This window comes from Chelonia mydas, chromosome 26, assembly GCF_015237465.2.
Source record: "Chelonia mydas isolate rCheMyd1 chromosome 26, rCheMyd1.pri.v2, whole genome shotgun sequence".
Taxonomy (NCBI): domain Eukaryota; kingdom Metazoa; phylum Chordata; order Testudines; family Cheloniidae; genus Chelonia; species Chelonia mydas.
The window spans coordinates 13,246,718-13,263,714 of NC_057859.1; the positions used below are offsets into that span (position 1 = coordinate 13,246,718).

General features: G+C 52.2%; 1 protein-coding gene across 1 annotated transcript; it reads left to right on the top strand.

The window, feature by feature from the left end:
• The first annotated feature begins 6,112 nt into the window (after positions 1 to 6,112).
• Positions 6,113 to 15,924, top strand: LOC102931635 (caspase-7). Its single transcript, XM_007067463.4, has 4 exons — positions 6,113 to 6,311; positions 8,043 to 8,215; positions 13,734 to 13,863; positions 15,042 to 15,924. The coding sequence occupies exons 1-4, from the start codon at positions 6,113 to 6,115 to the stop codon at positions 15,284 to 15,286; spliced, it is 747 nt and encodes a 248-aa protein (XP_007067525.2). The 3' UTR covers positions 15,287 to 15,924.
• The last annotated feature ends 1,073 nt before the right edge of the window (positions 15,925 to 16,997 follow it).

The following is a 16,997-nucleotide window of genomic DNA, read 5'->3' on the forward strand; positions in this document are numbered from 1 at the left end:
TTTAAGTCACTCCACACAGAGACCAGTTCCCCTATGGCACTCTGGGGACAAAGCGGGGACTGTTAGGTGAGAAAAGCTAAACGGGGCAGTTATGCTGACCGAACCCAAGTCAGGCCAAGAGAGGCTGCTGGGAAAGTCTCTGAAAGTAGAATGAAGGAATATGTGTTTAAGTTACAGAGAGTGAGAAAAAAGGGGAGGCCTGCATTCCTGTACCAGATGTGCTGGGAACAGTCCTTGAGATACAGAGGCGCTGCTTGCCACTCCCTGCTTTTGTGTTATGTCTGTTTTAACTCCTCGTCTCCTGGTTGACACCCATACTGATAAGAAAGTTAGTGAAGCACTATGATTTGCTAAAAGTTATCTACAATAAGGGGGGTAGATGTGCATGCATATAGAGAAAGAGGATTTTAACTAATATAGGGGAGGGGTGGGCTGCTTTATGAATAAATTTGTGATGCAACAGAACTGTTTATAAAAACCTATGAGTTTTACTTAGAGGCTGGCTGGTTCTCTCTGGAGACGGGCTGCTCTCTATTGTTGTGTGCACTCTTCAATAAAGAGCTTTGTGTTCGGACCTTGCTGGTGTTGCCTGTCTCTCTCCGGTCAGACAATGAACCGTGCCGTCTGGGGTTCGAGTCCTCGACAAGAGGATTAGAGCTTGGCCAAATTTAGACAGCTTTCCATAGGACGAGCAAAAGGCACCTCTCTGACCCAAGGGCCACCCCCTGCCCTAGTATCGAGTCTTGGTGCCAACACCCCATTAAGAACATGAGGTGTTTCAGCCACACTGAGCTTGCCTGAGGCTGGCTGCAGACTCAGGCAGACTTTCCTGCTTTAGATACACTTGCTACACATTGCAGAGGAAAAGCTTGACCACGCCAAGGGCTAGGAACTTAGCTTTTAACTTAAATAAAAGCTAATAAGACTGATGTCATCCCCTGACTCCCGGAGTTGGAGCTAGGTCTACAGCCCCATCTATGCCTTAGCCCTGGTCTACACTAGGACTTTAGGTCGAATTTAGCAGCGTTAAATCGATGTAAACCCGTACCTGTCCACACGATGAAGCCATTTATTTCGACTTAAAGGGCTCTTAAAATCGATTTCCTTACTCCACCCCTGACAAGTGGATTAGCGCTTAAATCGGCCTTGCCGGGTCGAATTTGGGGTACTGTGGACACAATTCGACGGTATTGGCCTCCGGGAGCTATCCCAGAGTGCTCCATTTTGACCGCTCTGGACAGCACTCTCAACTCAGATGCACTGGCCAGGTAGACAGGAAAAGAACCGCGAACTTTTGAATCTCATTTCCTGTTTGGCCAGCGTGGCAAGCTGCAGGTGACCATGCAGAGCTCATCAGCAGAGGTGACCATGATGGAGTCTCAGAATCGCAAAAGAGCTCCAGCATGGACCGAACGGGAGGTACGGGATCTGATCGCTGTATGGGGAGAGGAATCCGCGCTATCAGAACTCCGTTCCAGTTTTCAAAATGCCAAAACCTTTGTCAAAATCTCCCAGGGCATGAAGGACAGAGGCCATAACAGGGACCCGAAGCAGTGCCGCGTGAAACTGAAGGAGCTGAGGCAAGCCTACCAGAAAACCAGAGAGGCGAACGGCCGCTCCGGGTCAGAGCCCCAAACATGCCGCTTCTATGATGAGCTGCGTGCCATTTTAGGGGGTTCAGCCACCACTACCCCAGCCGTGTTGTTTGACTCCTTCAATGGAGATGGAGGCAATACGGAAGCAGGTTTTGGGGACGAAGAAGATGATGATGAGGAGGAGGTTGTAGATAGCTCACAGCAAGCAAGCGGAGAAATCGGTTTTCCCGACAGCCAGGAACTGTTTCTCACCCTGGACCTGGAGCCAGTACCCCCCGAACCCACCCAAGGCTGCCTCCTGGACCCAGCAGGCGGAGAAGGGACCTCCGGTGAGTGTACCTTTTAAAATACTATACATGGTGTAAAAGCAAGCATGTGAAAGGATTACTTTGCCCTGGCATTCGCGGCTCTCCTGGATATACTCCCAAAGCCTTTGCAAAAGGTTTCTGGGGAGGGCAGACTTATTGCGTCCTTCATGGTAGGACACTTTACCACTCCAGGCCAGTAACACGTACTCGGGAATCATTGTACAACAAAGCATTGCAGTGTATGTTTTCTGGCGTTCAAACAACATCCGTTCTTCCTCTCTCTGTGTTATCCTCAGGAGAGTGATATCATTCATGGTCACCTGGTTGAAATAGGGTGCTTTTCTTCAGGGGACACTCAGAGGAGCCCGTTCCTGCTGGGCTGTTTGCCTGCGGCTGAACAGAAATGTTCCCCGCTGTTAGCCACAGGGAGGGGGGAGGGTTGAGGGGGTAGCCACGCGGTGGGGGGAGGCAAAATGCGACCTTGTAACGAAAGCACATGTGCTATGTATGTAATGTTAACAGCAAGGTTTACCCTGAAAGAGTGTAGCCAGTGTTTTATAAAATGTGTCTTTTTAAATACCGCTGTCCCTTTTTTTTTCTCCACCAGCTGCATGTGTTTCAATGATCACAGGATCTTCTCCTTCCCAGAGGCTAGTGAAGATTAGAAAGAAAAAAAAAACGCACTCGAGATGAAATGTTCTCCGAGCTGATGCTGTCCTCCCACACTGACAGAGCACAGACGAATGCGTGGAGGCAAATAATGTCAGACTGCAGGAAAGCACAAAATGACCGAGAGGAGAGGTGGCAGGCTGAAGAGAGGGCTGAAGCTCGAATGTGGCGGCAGCGTGATGAGAGGAGGCAGGATTCAATGCTGAGGCTGCTGGAGGACCAAACCAGTATGCTCCAGTGTATGGCTGAGCTGCAGCAAAGGCAGCTGGAGAACAGACTGCCACTACAGCCCCTGTGTAACCAACTGCCCTCCTCCCCAAGTTCCATAGCCTCCACACCCAGACGCCCAAGAACGCGGTGGGGGGGCCTCCGGCCAACCAGCCACTCCACCACAGAGGATTGCCCAAAAAAAAGAAGGCTGTCATCCAATAAATTTTAAAGTTGTAAACTTTTAAAGTGCTGTGTGGCATTTTCCTTCCCTCCTCCACCACCCCTCCTGGGCTACCTTGGTAGTCATCCCCCTGTTTGTGTAACGAATGAATGAAGAATGCATGAATGTGAAGCAACAATGACTTTATTGCCTCTGCAAGCGGTGATCGAAGGGAGGAGGGGAGGGTGCTTAGCTTACAGGGAAGTAGAGTGAACCAAGGGGCGGGGGGTTTCATCAAGGAGAAACAAACAGAACTTTCACACCGTAGCCTGGCCAGTCACGAAACTGGTTTTCAAAGCCTCTCTGATGCGTACCGCGCCCTCCTGTGCTCTTCTAACCGCCCTGGTGTCTGGCTGCGCGTAACCAGCAGCCAGGCGATTTGCCTCAACCTCCCACCCCGCCATAAACGTCTCCCCCTTACTCTCACAGATATTGTGGAGCACACAGCAAGCAGTAATAACAGTGGGAATATTGGTTTCGCTGAGGTCTAAGCGAGTCAGTAAACTGCGCCAGCGCGCCTTTAAACGTCCAAATGCACATTCTACCACCATTCTGCACTTGCTCAGCCTGTAGTTGAACAGCTCCTGACTACTGTCCAGGCTGCCTGTGTATGGCTTCGTGAGCCATGGCATTAAGGGGTAGGCTGGGTCCCCAAGGATACATATAGGCATTTCAACATCCCCAACAGTTATTTTCTGGTCTGGGAATAAAGTCCCTTCTTGCAGCTTTTGAAACAGACCAGAGTTCCTGAAGATGCGAGCGTCATGTACCTTTCCCGGCCATCCCACGTTGATGTTGGTGAAATGTCCCTTGTGATCCACCAGAGCTTGCAGCACTATTGAAAAGTACCCCTTGCGGTTTATGTACTCGCCGGCTTGGTGCTCCGGTGCCAAGATAGGGATATGGGTTCCGTCTATGGCCCCACCACGGTTAGGGAATCCCATTGCAGCAAAGCCATCCACTATGACCTGCACATTTCCCAGGGTCACTACCCTTGATATCAGCAGATCTTTGATTGCGTGGGCTACTTGCATCACAGCAGCCCCAACAGTAGATTTGCCCACTCCAAATTGATTCCCAACTGACCGGTAGCTGTCTGGTGTTGCAAGCTTCCACAGGGCTATTGCCACTCGCTTCTCAACTGTGAGGGCTGCTCTCATCTTGGTATTCATGCGCTTCAGGGCAGGGGAAAGCAAGTCACAGAGTTCCATGAAAGTGCCCTTACGCATGCGAAAGTTTCGCAGCCACTGGGAATCGTCCCAGACCTGCAACACTATGCGGTCCCACCAGTCTGTGCTTGTTTCCCGAGCCCAGAATCGGCGTTCCACAGCATGAACCTGCCCCATTAGCACCATGATGCATGCATTGGCAGGGCCCATGCTTTCAGAGAAATCTGTGTCCATTTCCTGATCACTCACATGACCTCGCTGACGTCGCCTCCTCGCCCGGTAGCGCTTTGGCAGGTTCTGGTGCTGCATATACTGCTGGATAATGCGTGTGGTGTTTAATGTGCTCCTAATTGCCAAAGTGAGCTGAGCGGACTCCATGCTTGCCTTGGTATGGCGTCCGCACAGAAAAAAGGCGCGGAATGATTGTCTGCCGTTGCTCTGACGGAGGGAGGGGCGACTGACGACACGGCTTACAGGGTTGGCTTCAGGGAGCTAAAATCCACAAAGGGGGTGGCTTTAAATCAAGGAGTAGTTCAGGCAGGAGTTCATGGAGGGTTCCAATAAGAAATGGTGCACCTAAGTTACTGTTCTTATTGGAACAAGGAGGTTAGCCTGGCCTCTGATTGATACATGGCTAGATTTAGCTCGCTGCACCTTCTCTGTGAGTGACTGCAGTGTGACCTAGAGGAATGAGTCCCCTAGACAGGGGAAGAGGCAAATGAGTACAAAACAAATCTGGTCTATTTCTTGTTTTGATCCACTCCATCTATCTTTTACATCTTTGGCTGGCAGCAGACGGTGCAGAAGGACTGCATGCCATCCACATCTCATGGCTGCTCGGCAGAAGATGGTACAGTACGACTGCTAGCCATCCTCATCTCTTGCCTGCCTGGCAGAAGATGGTGCAATATGACTGCTAGCCATCCTCATCTCTTGCCTGCCCGGCAGAAGATGGTACAGTACGATTGCTAGCCATCGTCATCTCTTGCCTGCCCGGCAGAAGACGGTACAATATGACTGCTAGCAATCCGTATTGCCTGCCTGATCACCATAAGATGGTTCAATAGGACTGACTGCAGGACTAAAGAGAATGACCTGGTCAAGTCACCAAAAATTTAGTCCCTGCGCCCATGTCTGCCCAGGCGCTCCCAGCCGACGTGGCCAGGAGCACCTCGGACACGACGAGGACGGCTACCAGTCGTATTGTACTGTCTGCTGCCAGAAGGCAAGGGGTTGCTGCTACTGTGTAGCAATGCAGAACCGCGTCTGCCAGCACCCAGGAGACATACGGTGACGGTTACCTGAGCGGGCTCCATGCTTGCCGTGGTATGGCGTCCGCACAGGTAACTCAGGAAAAAAGGCGCGAAACGATTGTCTGCCCTTGCTTTCACGGAGGGAGGGAGGGAAGGGGGGACTAACGATATGTACCCAGAACCACCCGCGACAATGTTTCAGCCCCATCAGGCATTGGGATCTCAACCCAGAATTCCAATGGGCAGCGGAGACTGCGGGAACTGTGGGATAGCTACCCACAGTGCAACGCTCCGGAAGTCGACTCTAGCCTCGGTACTGTGGAAGCACTCCGCCGAGTTAATGCACTTAATGCACTTCTGTGGGGACACACACACTCGAATATATAAAACCGATTTCTAAAAAACCGACTTCTATAAATTCGACCTTATTCCGTAGTGTAGACATACCCCTAGTCTGGCCTTGTTTTGCACATTACGTGAGCTCTGCAGGGTTGGGAGCTGAGCGGGTAGGACAGCTGTGTTGGCACTGAGTCACCCCGTGAAGCAGGATATGCTTTTCTAGGAATACTCCACCCTCACTGAGCGAGAAGACAGATATCGCAGGTAGAGGAAACCGAGATCACTCCCGCTGAAGCATTAGGTGCCGGCAGCCAGCCTCACCTGAGCACTGCCAAAGGGATTTCATAGCATGTCCGTGCAGAAGAGGAAGAACAGGGCTGTCATCATTGTCAATTATGAGTTCCACAGCAGGGCTGAGTCGCTGTCACCCAGGAAAGGGGCCAAGAGAGAAGCAGACAAGCTGTTTAAAGCATTATCCAAACTCAACTATGCAGTGAAGTTGCACTATGACCAGACAGCCAAGGAAATAGAGGAGATCTACCAGCAAGGTACGCGTCCCCTGCTCTGCTCCTGGCAGTGTGCGAAGCTGCGTGTTGGGACCAGTGGATGGATGGGTGGGGCTTGCATTATATTTGTTGCAGTTTGGAACATCAATTGTGTACAGTTGTGATTGTCTATTCCTACACACACACACAGACACACACCCCTTGGGCTGGCATATCCCAGGCAGCACATGCCACTCACAACCCCCAGTCCCCTAGGGAGGGTATATTTATAATCCCCTCCCTTGCTTGGTCCTACTCTCAGGAGAGATGTGACTGAGATGGACGTCTCGGGGAACGGGAGAGCAACCAAAGAATGAGAGGGGGGAATCCTAAACCTCATGGCCAGAAAGGGCCATGAGGATCACCTACCCCTGGGGCGACCAGCCTGTAGCATGTGAGATTGTAAACTGCGTCCCTCGGGGGTGACCGGCCTAAGGGGCAAATGTTGAGTTTGGGTGGAAAATGAGCTCTTAGCGAGTCCACACAGGAGGATTTGAGTCAGCACCATTGCCACAGGTAGGAGGCTCTGTCGCCTCAATTACCTCCTGGTGGGGCCGCAGGGAACAGCTGTCCCTGCCCAGCTGGCAACCTGCTGCATCACAGGAGGGAACAGACTCGTTCTGGCTGTTGCAATGCCCGCTTCCCTGCCAGGCTGCACAATCCCAGGGATAGCAGAAAGGAGCACGGCTGGTTCCGTCTGCACCGAAGGGAGCTCCTTGCTGAGGACGGCTCCCCTCCTCATACAGCCCAAGAGAGAGGAAGAACCAGATATACTAAGAACCAACGGGGTACAGCTCCCTGATTCTCTGCTCCAGCCCAGCTTAGAGCAGTCTTGAGGCTGCTCTAGCTTGTGCCAGCTGCTCTGGTCCCTAAGGGATCATTAAATGCCATCTGGGGAGAACCTGAGCTCAGTGCATTACAGCTACTGCCTGTTCCTGCCTTGGGCACACCCTTCCTCCTGCCAGCCCCAGAGTCTCCCCCTGGGATTCCTGCGTCAGGCCCCATCACTCGAGGTGGCGCTGGGGCAGATCTTTTAGAAAAAGATGCCCAATCTTGATTGAGAGACTCCACGTGATGGAGAACCCACCACGTCCCTAGATAACACATTAACAGTGAGGGTGCTGGGCCACTGGGACGATTTAGCTCCTCTCTGAGTTTATCCAACTTCAGGGACCAACGACTGGATCTTGCCTGGCCTTTGTATGCTAGGTTAAAGAGCCCTTTACCATCAGAGGTCTGAGTGATGGGTTCCACTGCTGTAGAGGACTGAGGTGCTCACGGAAGGGGTGGGGCATACACATACCCTAAAGAGGACCCCAGCGAGTGTATTTATTCCCACAACACCCCCATGAGGCAGGGGGGTATTCTTCCCATTTTTACAGATCTCTCTGGGCAAAATACTTAGGGAAACTGAGGTCCAGGGTCACACAGTTCTGGGGCAGGGAATTGACCCCAGCTCCCCTACCATAGAATATCAGAGTTGGAAGGGACCTCCAGAGGTCATCTAGTCCAACCCCCTGCTCAAAGCAGGACCAGGTCCCCAATTTTTTCCCTGATCCCTAAATGGCCCCCTCAAGGATTGAACTCACAACCCTGGGTTTAGCAGGCCAATCCTCAAACCACTGAGCTATCCCCCCACTATGTCCCAGGCAACGGGCCCATTCTTTCTCCTAGTGGGTACCAGCCAGACATCAGGCTACTCTAAGGAGCTGCTGCGCTAATGTGTCTTTACAGAGAGCCGGGAGGAGCATGGTGATTGCTTTGTCAGCATTCTGTCCAGCCACGGCGAGGAGGGGGCCATATACGACTGCAGGGGAGAGCTGGTCAAGCTGACAAGGATTTTCCAGATGTTATCACCACAAAGGTGTCCAGTGCTAGCTGGAAAGCCCAAGATCTTCTTCATACAGGTAACATGGGAACCACCAAGCAGGATCAGACCCGAGGTTCATCTAGCCCCGTATTCTGTCAGCGACCAGCACCAATGCTTCAGAGGGAGGCGTAAGAGCCCCACAACAGCAGATGTGGGACCTCCACATTAGGGCTCAGCCTGGTTTAAGCCCTTAAGCCTGAGGTTTAATATCCCTTCCAGAACTTATTACTTAGAACAACTCTGGATATTCTTGTTAGCCATATGAATGTCCAGTCCTTTTCTGAATCTCACCAAGTTCTTGGCCTCAGTGACATCATGTGAGTTCTATGGGCTAATCACATGCTGTTTAAAGTACTGTTTCCTTTTCTCAGGTTTGAGTTTCTCACCTTTTGAGTTCATTGAATGGCCCCTTGTCCTATTACAGACAGGGAGAACTGAAGCTCCCAACCTTCTCTAGACCAGAGGTTCTCATACTGGGGGGCATGGAATGTATGGGGTGGGGGGGAAGCATGGGAAGCTTTGGAGAAATAAAAGCCACTTACTGGGCACTTTTTACTCACAACAATGAATAATTAGCAAAGCTGATTCCTCCAGACATAGCAAGTCCTCAGATGGTGGATTTTGATGGATTTCTGTTAAGCTTGCCTAGCCTTATAATAAGTCATTGTCATTGGTACGGTAATCCGTTTGGTACGATCCGATCAGTACCGGGTTTACGTGCTCAGGTACGTCGGCTCGAGCTGCAATTGTGCTCTTTTACAGCTGTGCTAGAGAGGCAGATTGGAGCTGGTGGACGAGCAATGTGCCCAATTGACAAACATTTACACAACCAAAAGTATCAAGTTCAGCTCTGATAGGGAGGGTCGGATCATTAGACAGCCACACGTATTCCAATAAGCAGCCACCTGTGCAAGTGTTTATGGCATTGCAAGGTTCACAGATCTTACGCAGGACGATGCTGAAAATCAGCTCCCGAAAGTGTGCAGTGCATTGCCCATTCTTCATTATTTTCTTGTGTTATCATGTGTCAGTTGTCCATGCCATGGGAACAGCCACCCAGTACAAATAGCGACAGACCACCGCATGATTCATCCAAACAATTCAGCGAATGGTTACACCCCATGAATGACAGCTTCATTCATCAAGGTCTCACTAACAAAGAGAGGGGCTTACATTGCACCGAGGAGTTCCTGTAGCTCTGGAGTGAATCTGGGGACTGAACATTTGAGACCAAGGCTAACGGATCACTTTGCCTCAATCTTGCCAGTTTACCACCAGCTCCAGGATGACCCAAAGTGCTCTACAGCTCACAGATATTTTGTGGCATATGTGATAGCATCACAAGTCTCAGTTCTCTGCCTAATGGCTAAAGGCTTACACAGTCTTTGCCTCATATAGGCCTCAGCTCCCTGGGAAATTGGTATTGGGTGTTTGGGCTGAGATCCCATTCTACATGCTGTTTGCAACCACTGCTGTTCAAGGACTGGTGGCTGTAGCATGACCAAAAATCATGCATTAAGAATATACCCATGTCACTGGTTTCTCTTCCTACACCCCGTAGCAAGTTACACAATCCAGTCTGGAGGCAACAAACATGTGGGTTATCATGGCCACTGCCTCATCATGGTGGAAGGGGTGGGGTGTCCCAGTAACCTAGAGAATGAAGGTGGTATCTTTTCCAGTGATGCTACCTTACTAACTAGACTTAGTGAGCAATCAAACAGCTCCCTGAGGCTTCATGAATGGCCAATGGACGGCTTTAGTGGAAATGTAGGACAGAGTCTTAGCTAATTCCCTAAAGCCTTCCCTACCCTTCTGACAGCATCTTCTCCATCTTACCTGAGTTCACCTGGAGCCAGGAATTCTTCATGCTGGTGCTGATCTACAGGCATTCTAGCTTCCTGGAGCATCTGTGAACAAGGAGATAAGCAGCCAGGTGTCATTGGCATACCGTTAGCAGAAGGTGTCTCCACCTGGACTCCTGTAGATATTGATGAATGGATGGATCCTGGCGGGATGGGCTCCCCCCAACCCCTCACCCTCTTTGGGTCCTGTTGGAGGGAAACAGTTGGAGCGTAGAGCTGTGGCATCTACTCCAGCTGAATCACAGCGGTTACTGTGCTGAAAGCAGCCGTGGGATGTAGTAGTACAAGCAGAGGGTCAGGCAAAGTTTTCAATAGTGTCTAAGAGGCTCTTCAGTGCAAGTCCCATTTTCAGAAATGACCATCCCATGGCAACCTGTGACATCAGTTTTGAAAATGGGACTCAGGTGGCTTAGAAAATCTCACCCACAGGCTTGGTCCATTAGTCCCTTAGTGCTAGCAGGCGGTCTCCCTGCTCTGCATAGACTCCATGGTCTGCAGTCTGTTTGCCTAGGAGTTGGGGACTTGGCGATGGTTGGAAGAGTCTCCTGCAGAACATTGCATTATTCAGGGAGCTTGTTGGGCTTTTCCACTTGGAAAGAGGCAATGATTTCTGTTTACCTGCTAAACCAAAGGGGATGTTTCCAGAGGCTGAAAGTAATTAACCCGTTGGAATTGGTCCAGGGCCTAAGGGCTAATGTGCCAACTCTTCGAAAACATGTCATGGGATCTTTCATGAACTCAGTGTTTCAAGACAGAAAGCCATGCTCTGAGACAGCTCCAGCCCCCTCTAGCGCCAGTCAGTCGCATCAGTTCAGTAATATCTGAGAAGAGCTCCACTTTAGGGCATCACCAATGCCACTCCTAACAGGACTCTGGGGGTGGCTTTTTGGAAGAGGCGGGGGGAAGGTCTCCCATCCTCAGATTAGCCTGAGGGAACCTTGCTTAGCTAGCACAGGCCAGAGACAGAGTACTACAGGTGCAGCATTTTAGTGTACGATGTTTTCTCTCCCCAAAACACGGGGAGAAATAATCACCTCCTAGAGGGTTCCTGTAATAAGAGGACTTGTGGGGCATCAGGAACTAACTGCTGAGAGGGGGCAGAGTGGGCCAAGGAACCCCATCCCGGGTTCAGATCCCACCCCAGGACACAAGAGAGAATCGTCATGGTGGCCAACAGCCATGGCCCTGAGTCACTGCACTGTTCTGCGTGACTGGCCATCTCAGCTGGAGACACCCAGCCCTGGAGGAGCAAGGGGCGCTGGCGGTCCGAGCCGAGGGAGCGCTGGGGACTGCAAGGCATGATGGAGATGCAGTAGCAGGGGGAGCCGTTCGTCCACCATTCAGCACAAACGGAGACGCTTGCATAGCACCTGGCTGTAGCCTGTGTTATCTGCTACTTCCCTAGCCCTCCGGTTCATAGGATCATAGAATAGGGTTGGAAGGGACCTCAGGAGGTCATCTAGTCCAACCCCCTGCTCAAAGCAGGACCAATCCCCAATTTTTGCCCCAGATCCCTAAATGGCCCCCTCAAAGATTGAACTCACAACCCTGGGTTTAGCAGGCCAATGCTCAAACCACTGAGCTACCCCCCTGCCGAGGGATCCCTCCCATGCATTTTTAAATGATGCAGCACACGCCACCTCATGGGTCAAACGATAGGCCTGCCTGACAGCAACCCCCCGAAACAAGCCGGGCAACGCAGGTTACTAATGTGTTCACCCAGCAATGAACAGCGCAGGCCGCGTCAGAGCTGGACTGTCTGCAGCGACTCCGCTGCAGAACAGTCCCGGGAGGTGCCCGCTCCCTGCGCATGCCATTGAGAGGATTAACTGAATACATCCTTTGTTGTACAAGAAATGCCCTCACTACGAGCCAGACCATTAAGTCCCCCGCTCAGAACTGAAAGGTCATTAACACACCCACATCATGTGCCTGCTCACGCTTGCATTGAGCCAGCTTCTGGCGCTGGGGTTTACTGGAAGTCAGCTGGTTAATGATGTATTTGTTTGTACAGCAACTAGCGCAATAAACACCTGCTCAGAACTTCTGGGCACTACCACAGTATTATAACCACTTCTTTTATGCGTAATAACAATAGAGGCTGCTCCAGAGAGAGTTTGGTGCCTACTGAGGGGGGGGCGGGTGGCAATTTCAGGCTATGCATGCAGTGCACAGATTCTGCCAGCCATGTGTAAGCCTTTAGTGCTAGCAGCCAAAGTCCTGTTTATCGATAGGCAGGTACCAGAAAAACAGCTGCAATGCAACCCCACCCCCCCCATAAAGCCCCTGCCCACAGGCCTCCTTCCAGCCCTAGGATGCCCCTTACCTGGGACTGGCATCCTTGCTGGTAATTAGGACTCATGTTGACACACATCCCACTATATAACAAATTGAGACATAAGAACGGCCACACTGGGTCAAATCAAAGGTCCATCTAGCCCAGTGGTCCATCTTCAGACAGTGACCAATGGGAGGTTCCCCAAAGGGAATGAACAGAACAGCAAGTGATCCATCCCCGTCACCCATTCCCAGACACCGCACATGTCACATAGGGGCCATGTACCCAGGGCTCTCCTCACGTAGCATCAGACTCCACTACTGCCTCAGTTTCCCTTCTTCCACAGGGAAAGGAGATCACCACGCCTGGAGCTTTGCAGTTACCCTCCCAGGCTCCGCAATCCATTCCCCCACACATATACTGCAGGGTACTTCAGCCAGCTCTTTGCTTTTCACTGGCAGAAAGACCCTTCCAGAGCCCCTGTAAGAACCTCAGACAGCCTTCCTGCTCTCTGAAGCATCCCCCTACACTTAGCCTCTGGGTCTGAGTCACATGCTCCCATTATCTGCCCCTTGGGCTCATTCCTTTCACCTGGGGAGGTGGGTGAAGCCTGCCACAGGCTCAGCTGAGCCACAACCTCTTTAAAGGGCTAGTACCCCTGTAACCAGCCACCAAACAGGCATGGGGTGTGAATGAACCTCACTCACTACGAACCTGCCAGATCAAGGGCAGATTCTGGCTACTTTGTGGCACAGAGTGGCCAGAAGAAGGGAGAGGATCCGGCCAGTGGTGTCTATTTTTGAGCGTGTGCAGAACAGAGCCTGGAGAGACCTGGTCACTGCCCCAAGGGGCTTGCAATCTAGACAGGTAATAAATGTTCAGCACCGGCTACCCCAGTGTAAGACTGAGCCTGGCCAGCTGCACGGCAGGGGTCTGCTCCAAGGAAGGCAGAGCAGTGGCATTTTCCAAGCTGTCTCCTTTGTTATCCCCTGCCCAGAGTGCTGATCTTTTCAGATCCCCCAAACTGCCGCCAGGAAGGGTTAGTGTGTGGGGTTCTATGCCAGCCATGGAGGGGAAGGGAGAGACAGATGGGGCCTCTAGACCTGTGGGGAGCGGGAGATGGCTGGGGGCTCCAGGCTTGTGTGGAGAGGAAGATGAAGGGTTGGCTCCGGGCCTGTGGGGAGGGGAAGATAGCTGGGGGTTCCAGCCAGGCTTGTTGGGAGGGGGAGCAGAGATGAAAGGAGATTCCAGGCCTGTGGGGAGGGGGAGATGAAGGGGGGCTCCAGGCCTGTGGGGAGGGGAGATGAAAGGGGGCTCAGGCCTGCCCCAAAGGAGACCAGAGGGGGTATCAGAGGAATGAACAGCACCCACCACTGCCCTTTGCTGGCTGATTGCGGGGCTTGTGTTTCCAGGCCTGCCGTGGGAATGACATGGATCCGGGTGTGTGGGTGGAGACGGACAGCGCCCGGCCCCCAGCAGACAGCTTCTCGCACTACCTCTCCATCCCAGACAGCACCGCTGTGATGTTCGCCTGCAGCCCAGGTGAGTGAGAGCAGAGATGGCCCCGGGACCTGAGGCCGGAAGAAGCTGGCACCCCAGGGGTGATTCTGCTCCTTCAGGTCTAATGCCCTTCTGGCCTGTCGTGCTGTGCCAGCCATCCCCTTCGGACAACGGCCGCGGAGGCCACTGCCGCACAAGGAGCCATCTCGCCTCCAGCAACAGCCACCAATTCGACTCTGTAGTTCTGGTGCCGGAGTCAACAGCTGCCCCCTTTCACGTTATTTTGGGAAAGAAACGTGGAACTTCTTTCCTCAGTTAAACGCGGAGGAGGTGGGGAGAATCCCACTGAAAAGGCGAGCCACAGGCTCGTAGGGAAACAGTCAAGTCTCAGCCCAGGATCCGCGGGGATACGGGCTCAGGGTGATCCCCGCTAGACTTGCACAGCCCGTGGCCCACAGCCCGCATCATCCCGGGGGTGTATCGATGGATATCTGCTCACTGTACAATGCTGGGCCATGGGGCGGGGGAGGATTGTGCAATGAGGGGGGCCCTGATGTGGGGTTTGATGGGGGAGTCATGACACTAGCTGCAGACATTTTCCAGGCTGCTTCCCCTGCCCCAGGGCCCAGCCCTGCCCCCTGCTGGCCGAGAAGGGAACGAACTTGCTCTTGTCTTGCTTTTGGGGGGGTGGGACAGAGGCAGAGGACACAGAAAAAAGGAGGGAGTGACTGTTCCTTCCCTTCACACCCCTGGCTCCCACTCCCTCAACCCAAGGCTTTCCTCCGCCAGACGGGCATAGTGCACCCCTCATCCCAATCAGTCGCTTGCCCCTCTTCCCACGCCGGCCCTGCAACTCTCAGCAGGCCTCTGGAGGGGAAGGAGGGAGACATTTTTTGATGCAGGTTAATTTAAACCGAAACCTGCAGGTTTCCACAACACGGTGCTGGAAAGACCTGAGCCGAGGCCCCAGGATAGCTTCTCTTCTAGCACCAGGGCAACGCACCATGGCTGGCAAACAGGGGCAATCGTTTCTGCTATCAGTTCTGTGTTTGTACAGCACCTGGCATGATGGGGTCCTGATTCCGTTCTGTAGTGTAGAGGGGGCCATGGAAACAGTGGGTCAACCAGTCTCCTCCCTGCCACCAGCACAGTGAATGAAGCAGCCCTCTGGGAATTTACACCCACAAGAGACGACAACATCCTTTCTTTGGTATTTTCAGGCTATAGCGCTTTCCTAAATCCACTGGGCTCTATGTTTCTCCAAACCTTGCTGGAGTTTCTGGAAGGAGATGAGAGGCATCTTGAACTTGCACGGCTAATGACCCGCATCAGCTGGAAAGTTGCGTTTCATTGCGAAGCCAAAGGGAAATACAAGGGGGACAAGGAAATGCCCTGCTTTGTCACCAACATGGTGCGAGAGGTTTATCCATTCTCCACCCAAACCACAGAGACCGGCAGCCTCTGAGAACTCAGATCTCACCGGAGGGAGCCACCAGCTGTTTTCCAACTCTTTCAGGAGCGCTGTACATAGCCAGTCACTGCAAGGGGAATCACAGAGCGCGTGAGGGTCAGCAGCATTTCTGTCCCGACAGCTTACCAAGTCCACAGGACAAGGACTTTTGTGGTGTATGGGCAAACAAAGGGCCATGCACCTCTCCAGTGCTCTATGAATAATAAAACTAGCACTGCACTATTATTTAACACATATTCTAGAGACTCAGCTGCTTGATTCTGGGCCAGCTTGTGGCTGCGCAATCGTTAAAGTTGCAACAGCCTGTTTACAACTAAATTTTCCAACCTCTAAAATCCACATACACAATCAGAGCAGTTTGAAAACTGGTGGCCCAGTTCCAGGCCCAAGGTAGAGTAGGTGGAGTAAATTTGAGTTTATTTGGTTAAGTAATTCCTGAGATAGGAGCCACCAATCTGTTTAATTCTTTCAACTGTCTTTAAATTTTTTTTGCAGAGATGGCAAAAAATGAATAGGCAGGATTCACCTGAAACTTCTCCTAGCTGAATGCCTCCTTTGAAATCTAGTATCTGACATTAAGAATAATAATAAGGGCTGGGTAAGGTGCTGTGATGATGCCGGTAACTCTTGGCATCCGAGAGGGGGCAGAGTTAAGGGTGGGAGGCAGCGGTGCATGTGATGTGTCACCTTTACTCTGCATTTCCCCATTCTCCAACATGCATTTTGGGAAGAAAATTCCCATTCCAGAGGGGGTGGAGGAGCTCAGGTCTCAGCTGAGCACCTGAACCTTAACGGTGTTGCGTGTGCGGATCAAAGATTACAGCATGTGCTGATCGGTTGCATCTGTGCCAAAACCCAAGGGCCCCTGTGCAACCCCAGTGCTACCTGTTGGGTCTGGATGAGTATCTCCGAACACCGTCTGGCCCTCAGTGACTTACATTTCAGTCACCAGGGCCTCACACAAGTTCCTCAGCTCAGCTGGGTGGTCAATACACAGATCAGCAGTGTCCTCTGCTAGGCTAGCTGCCATCTGCTGTGACCGTGGAACACCTGATCAACTCTTTCTGAGCTTTGCCAGTTACGGCCAAACTGGACCAAAGTGCAAATGGTTGTGTTTGCATGGGAGATAAGCGAGTTGATAAGAGGGGAAGGATTTCCTCTTCAAAGTGAGTTTGCGCCTCGTTTATTGCAGGAAGCCAGGGGTCAGCTTGTGCAAACTGAAATCAAATAAAAAAGCAGGTAGCACTTTCACCCAAGCGCATTGCACCCTCCCTCTGACGCTCAGGAGGGTCCGAACTCTCAGTTTAGCAGGAAGGGCCAGGCTGGTACATACATCCCTCTTTAGGGTGCACGCCCCAAGCCTGGTTTAGGTGGCACATCTTAATGGAGCCGCCTAGGGGGGCAGGGACCTGGCGGCTGCTGCCCTGGAGCAGTGGTAAGCGTCGCCGCGATCCCACATCCCAAACCTCCTCCTGCACTCCAACCCCCTGCCCCAGCCCGGAGTCCCCTCCTGCATCCAAACTCCCTCCTGGAGCCCGCACCCCCCTCAACACCCTTCCCCAAACCCCTCATCCCTGGCATCACCCCAGAGCCCACACCCCCAGCCGGAGCACCGCACTATGGGAAAGATTCCTCCGCCAGATCAAAAATCCACATGGAAGGAGAGCACGTTCCCACTACCGTCGGTGTAGTATGCCATCCAACA

Excerpts from the sequence above, each read along its gene's own strand:
- LOC102931635 (XM_007067463.4), top strand. The coding sequence starts at position 6,113 with ATGTCCGTGCAGAAGAGGAAGAACAGGGCTGTCATCATTGTCAATTAT. Across the intron at positions 8,216-13,733 it reads CCAAGATCTTCTTCATACAG|GCCTGCCGTGGGAATGACAT; the intron begins GTAACATGGGAA and ends TTGTGTTTCCAG. Across the intron at positions 13,864-15,041 it reads GATGTTCGCCTGCAGCCCAG|GCTATAGCGCTTTCCTAAAT; the intron begins GTGAGTGAGAGC and ends TGGTATTTTCAG.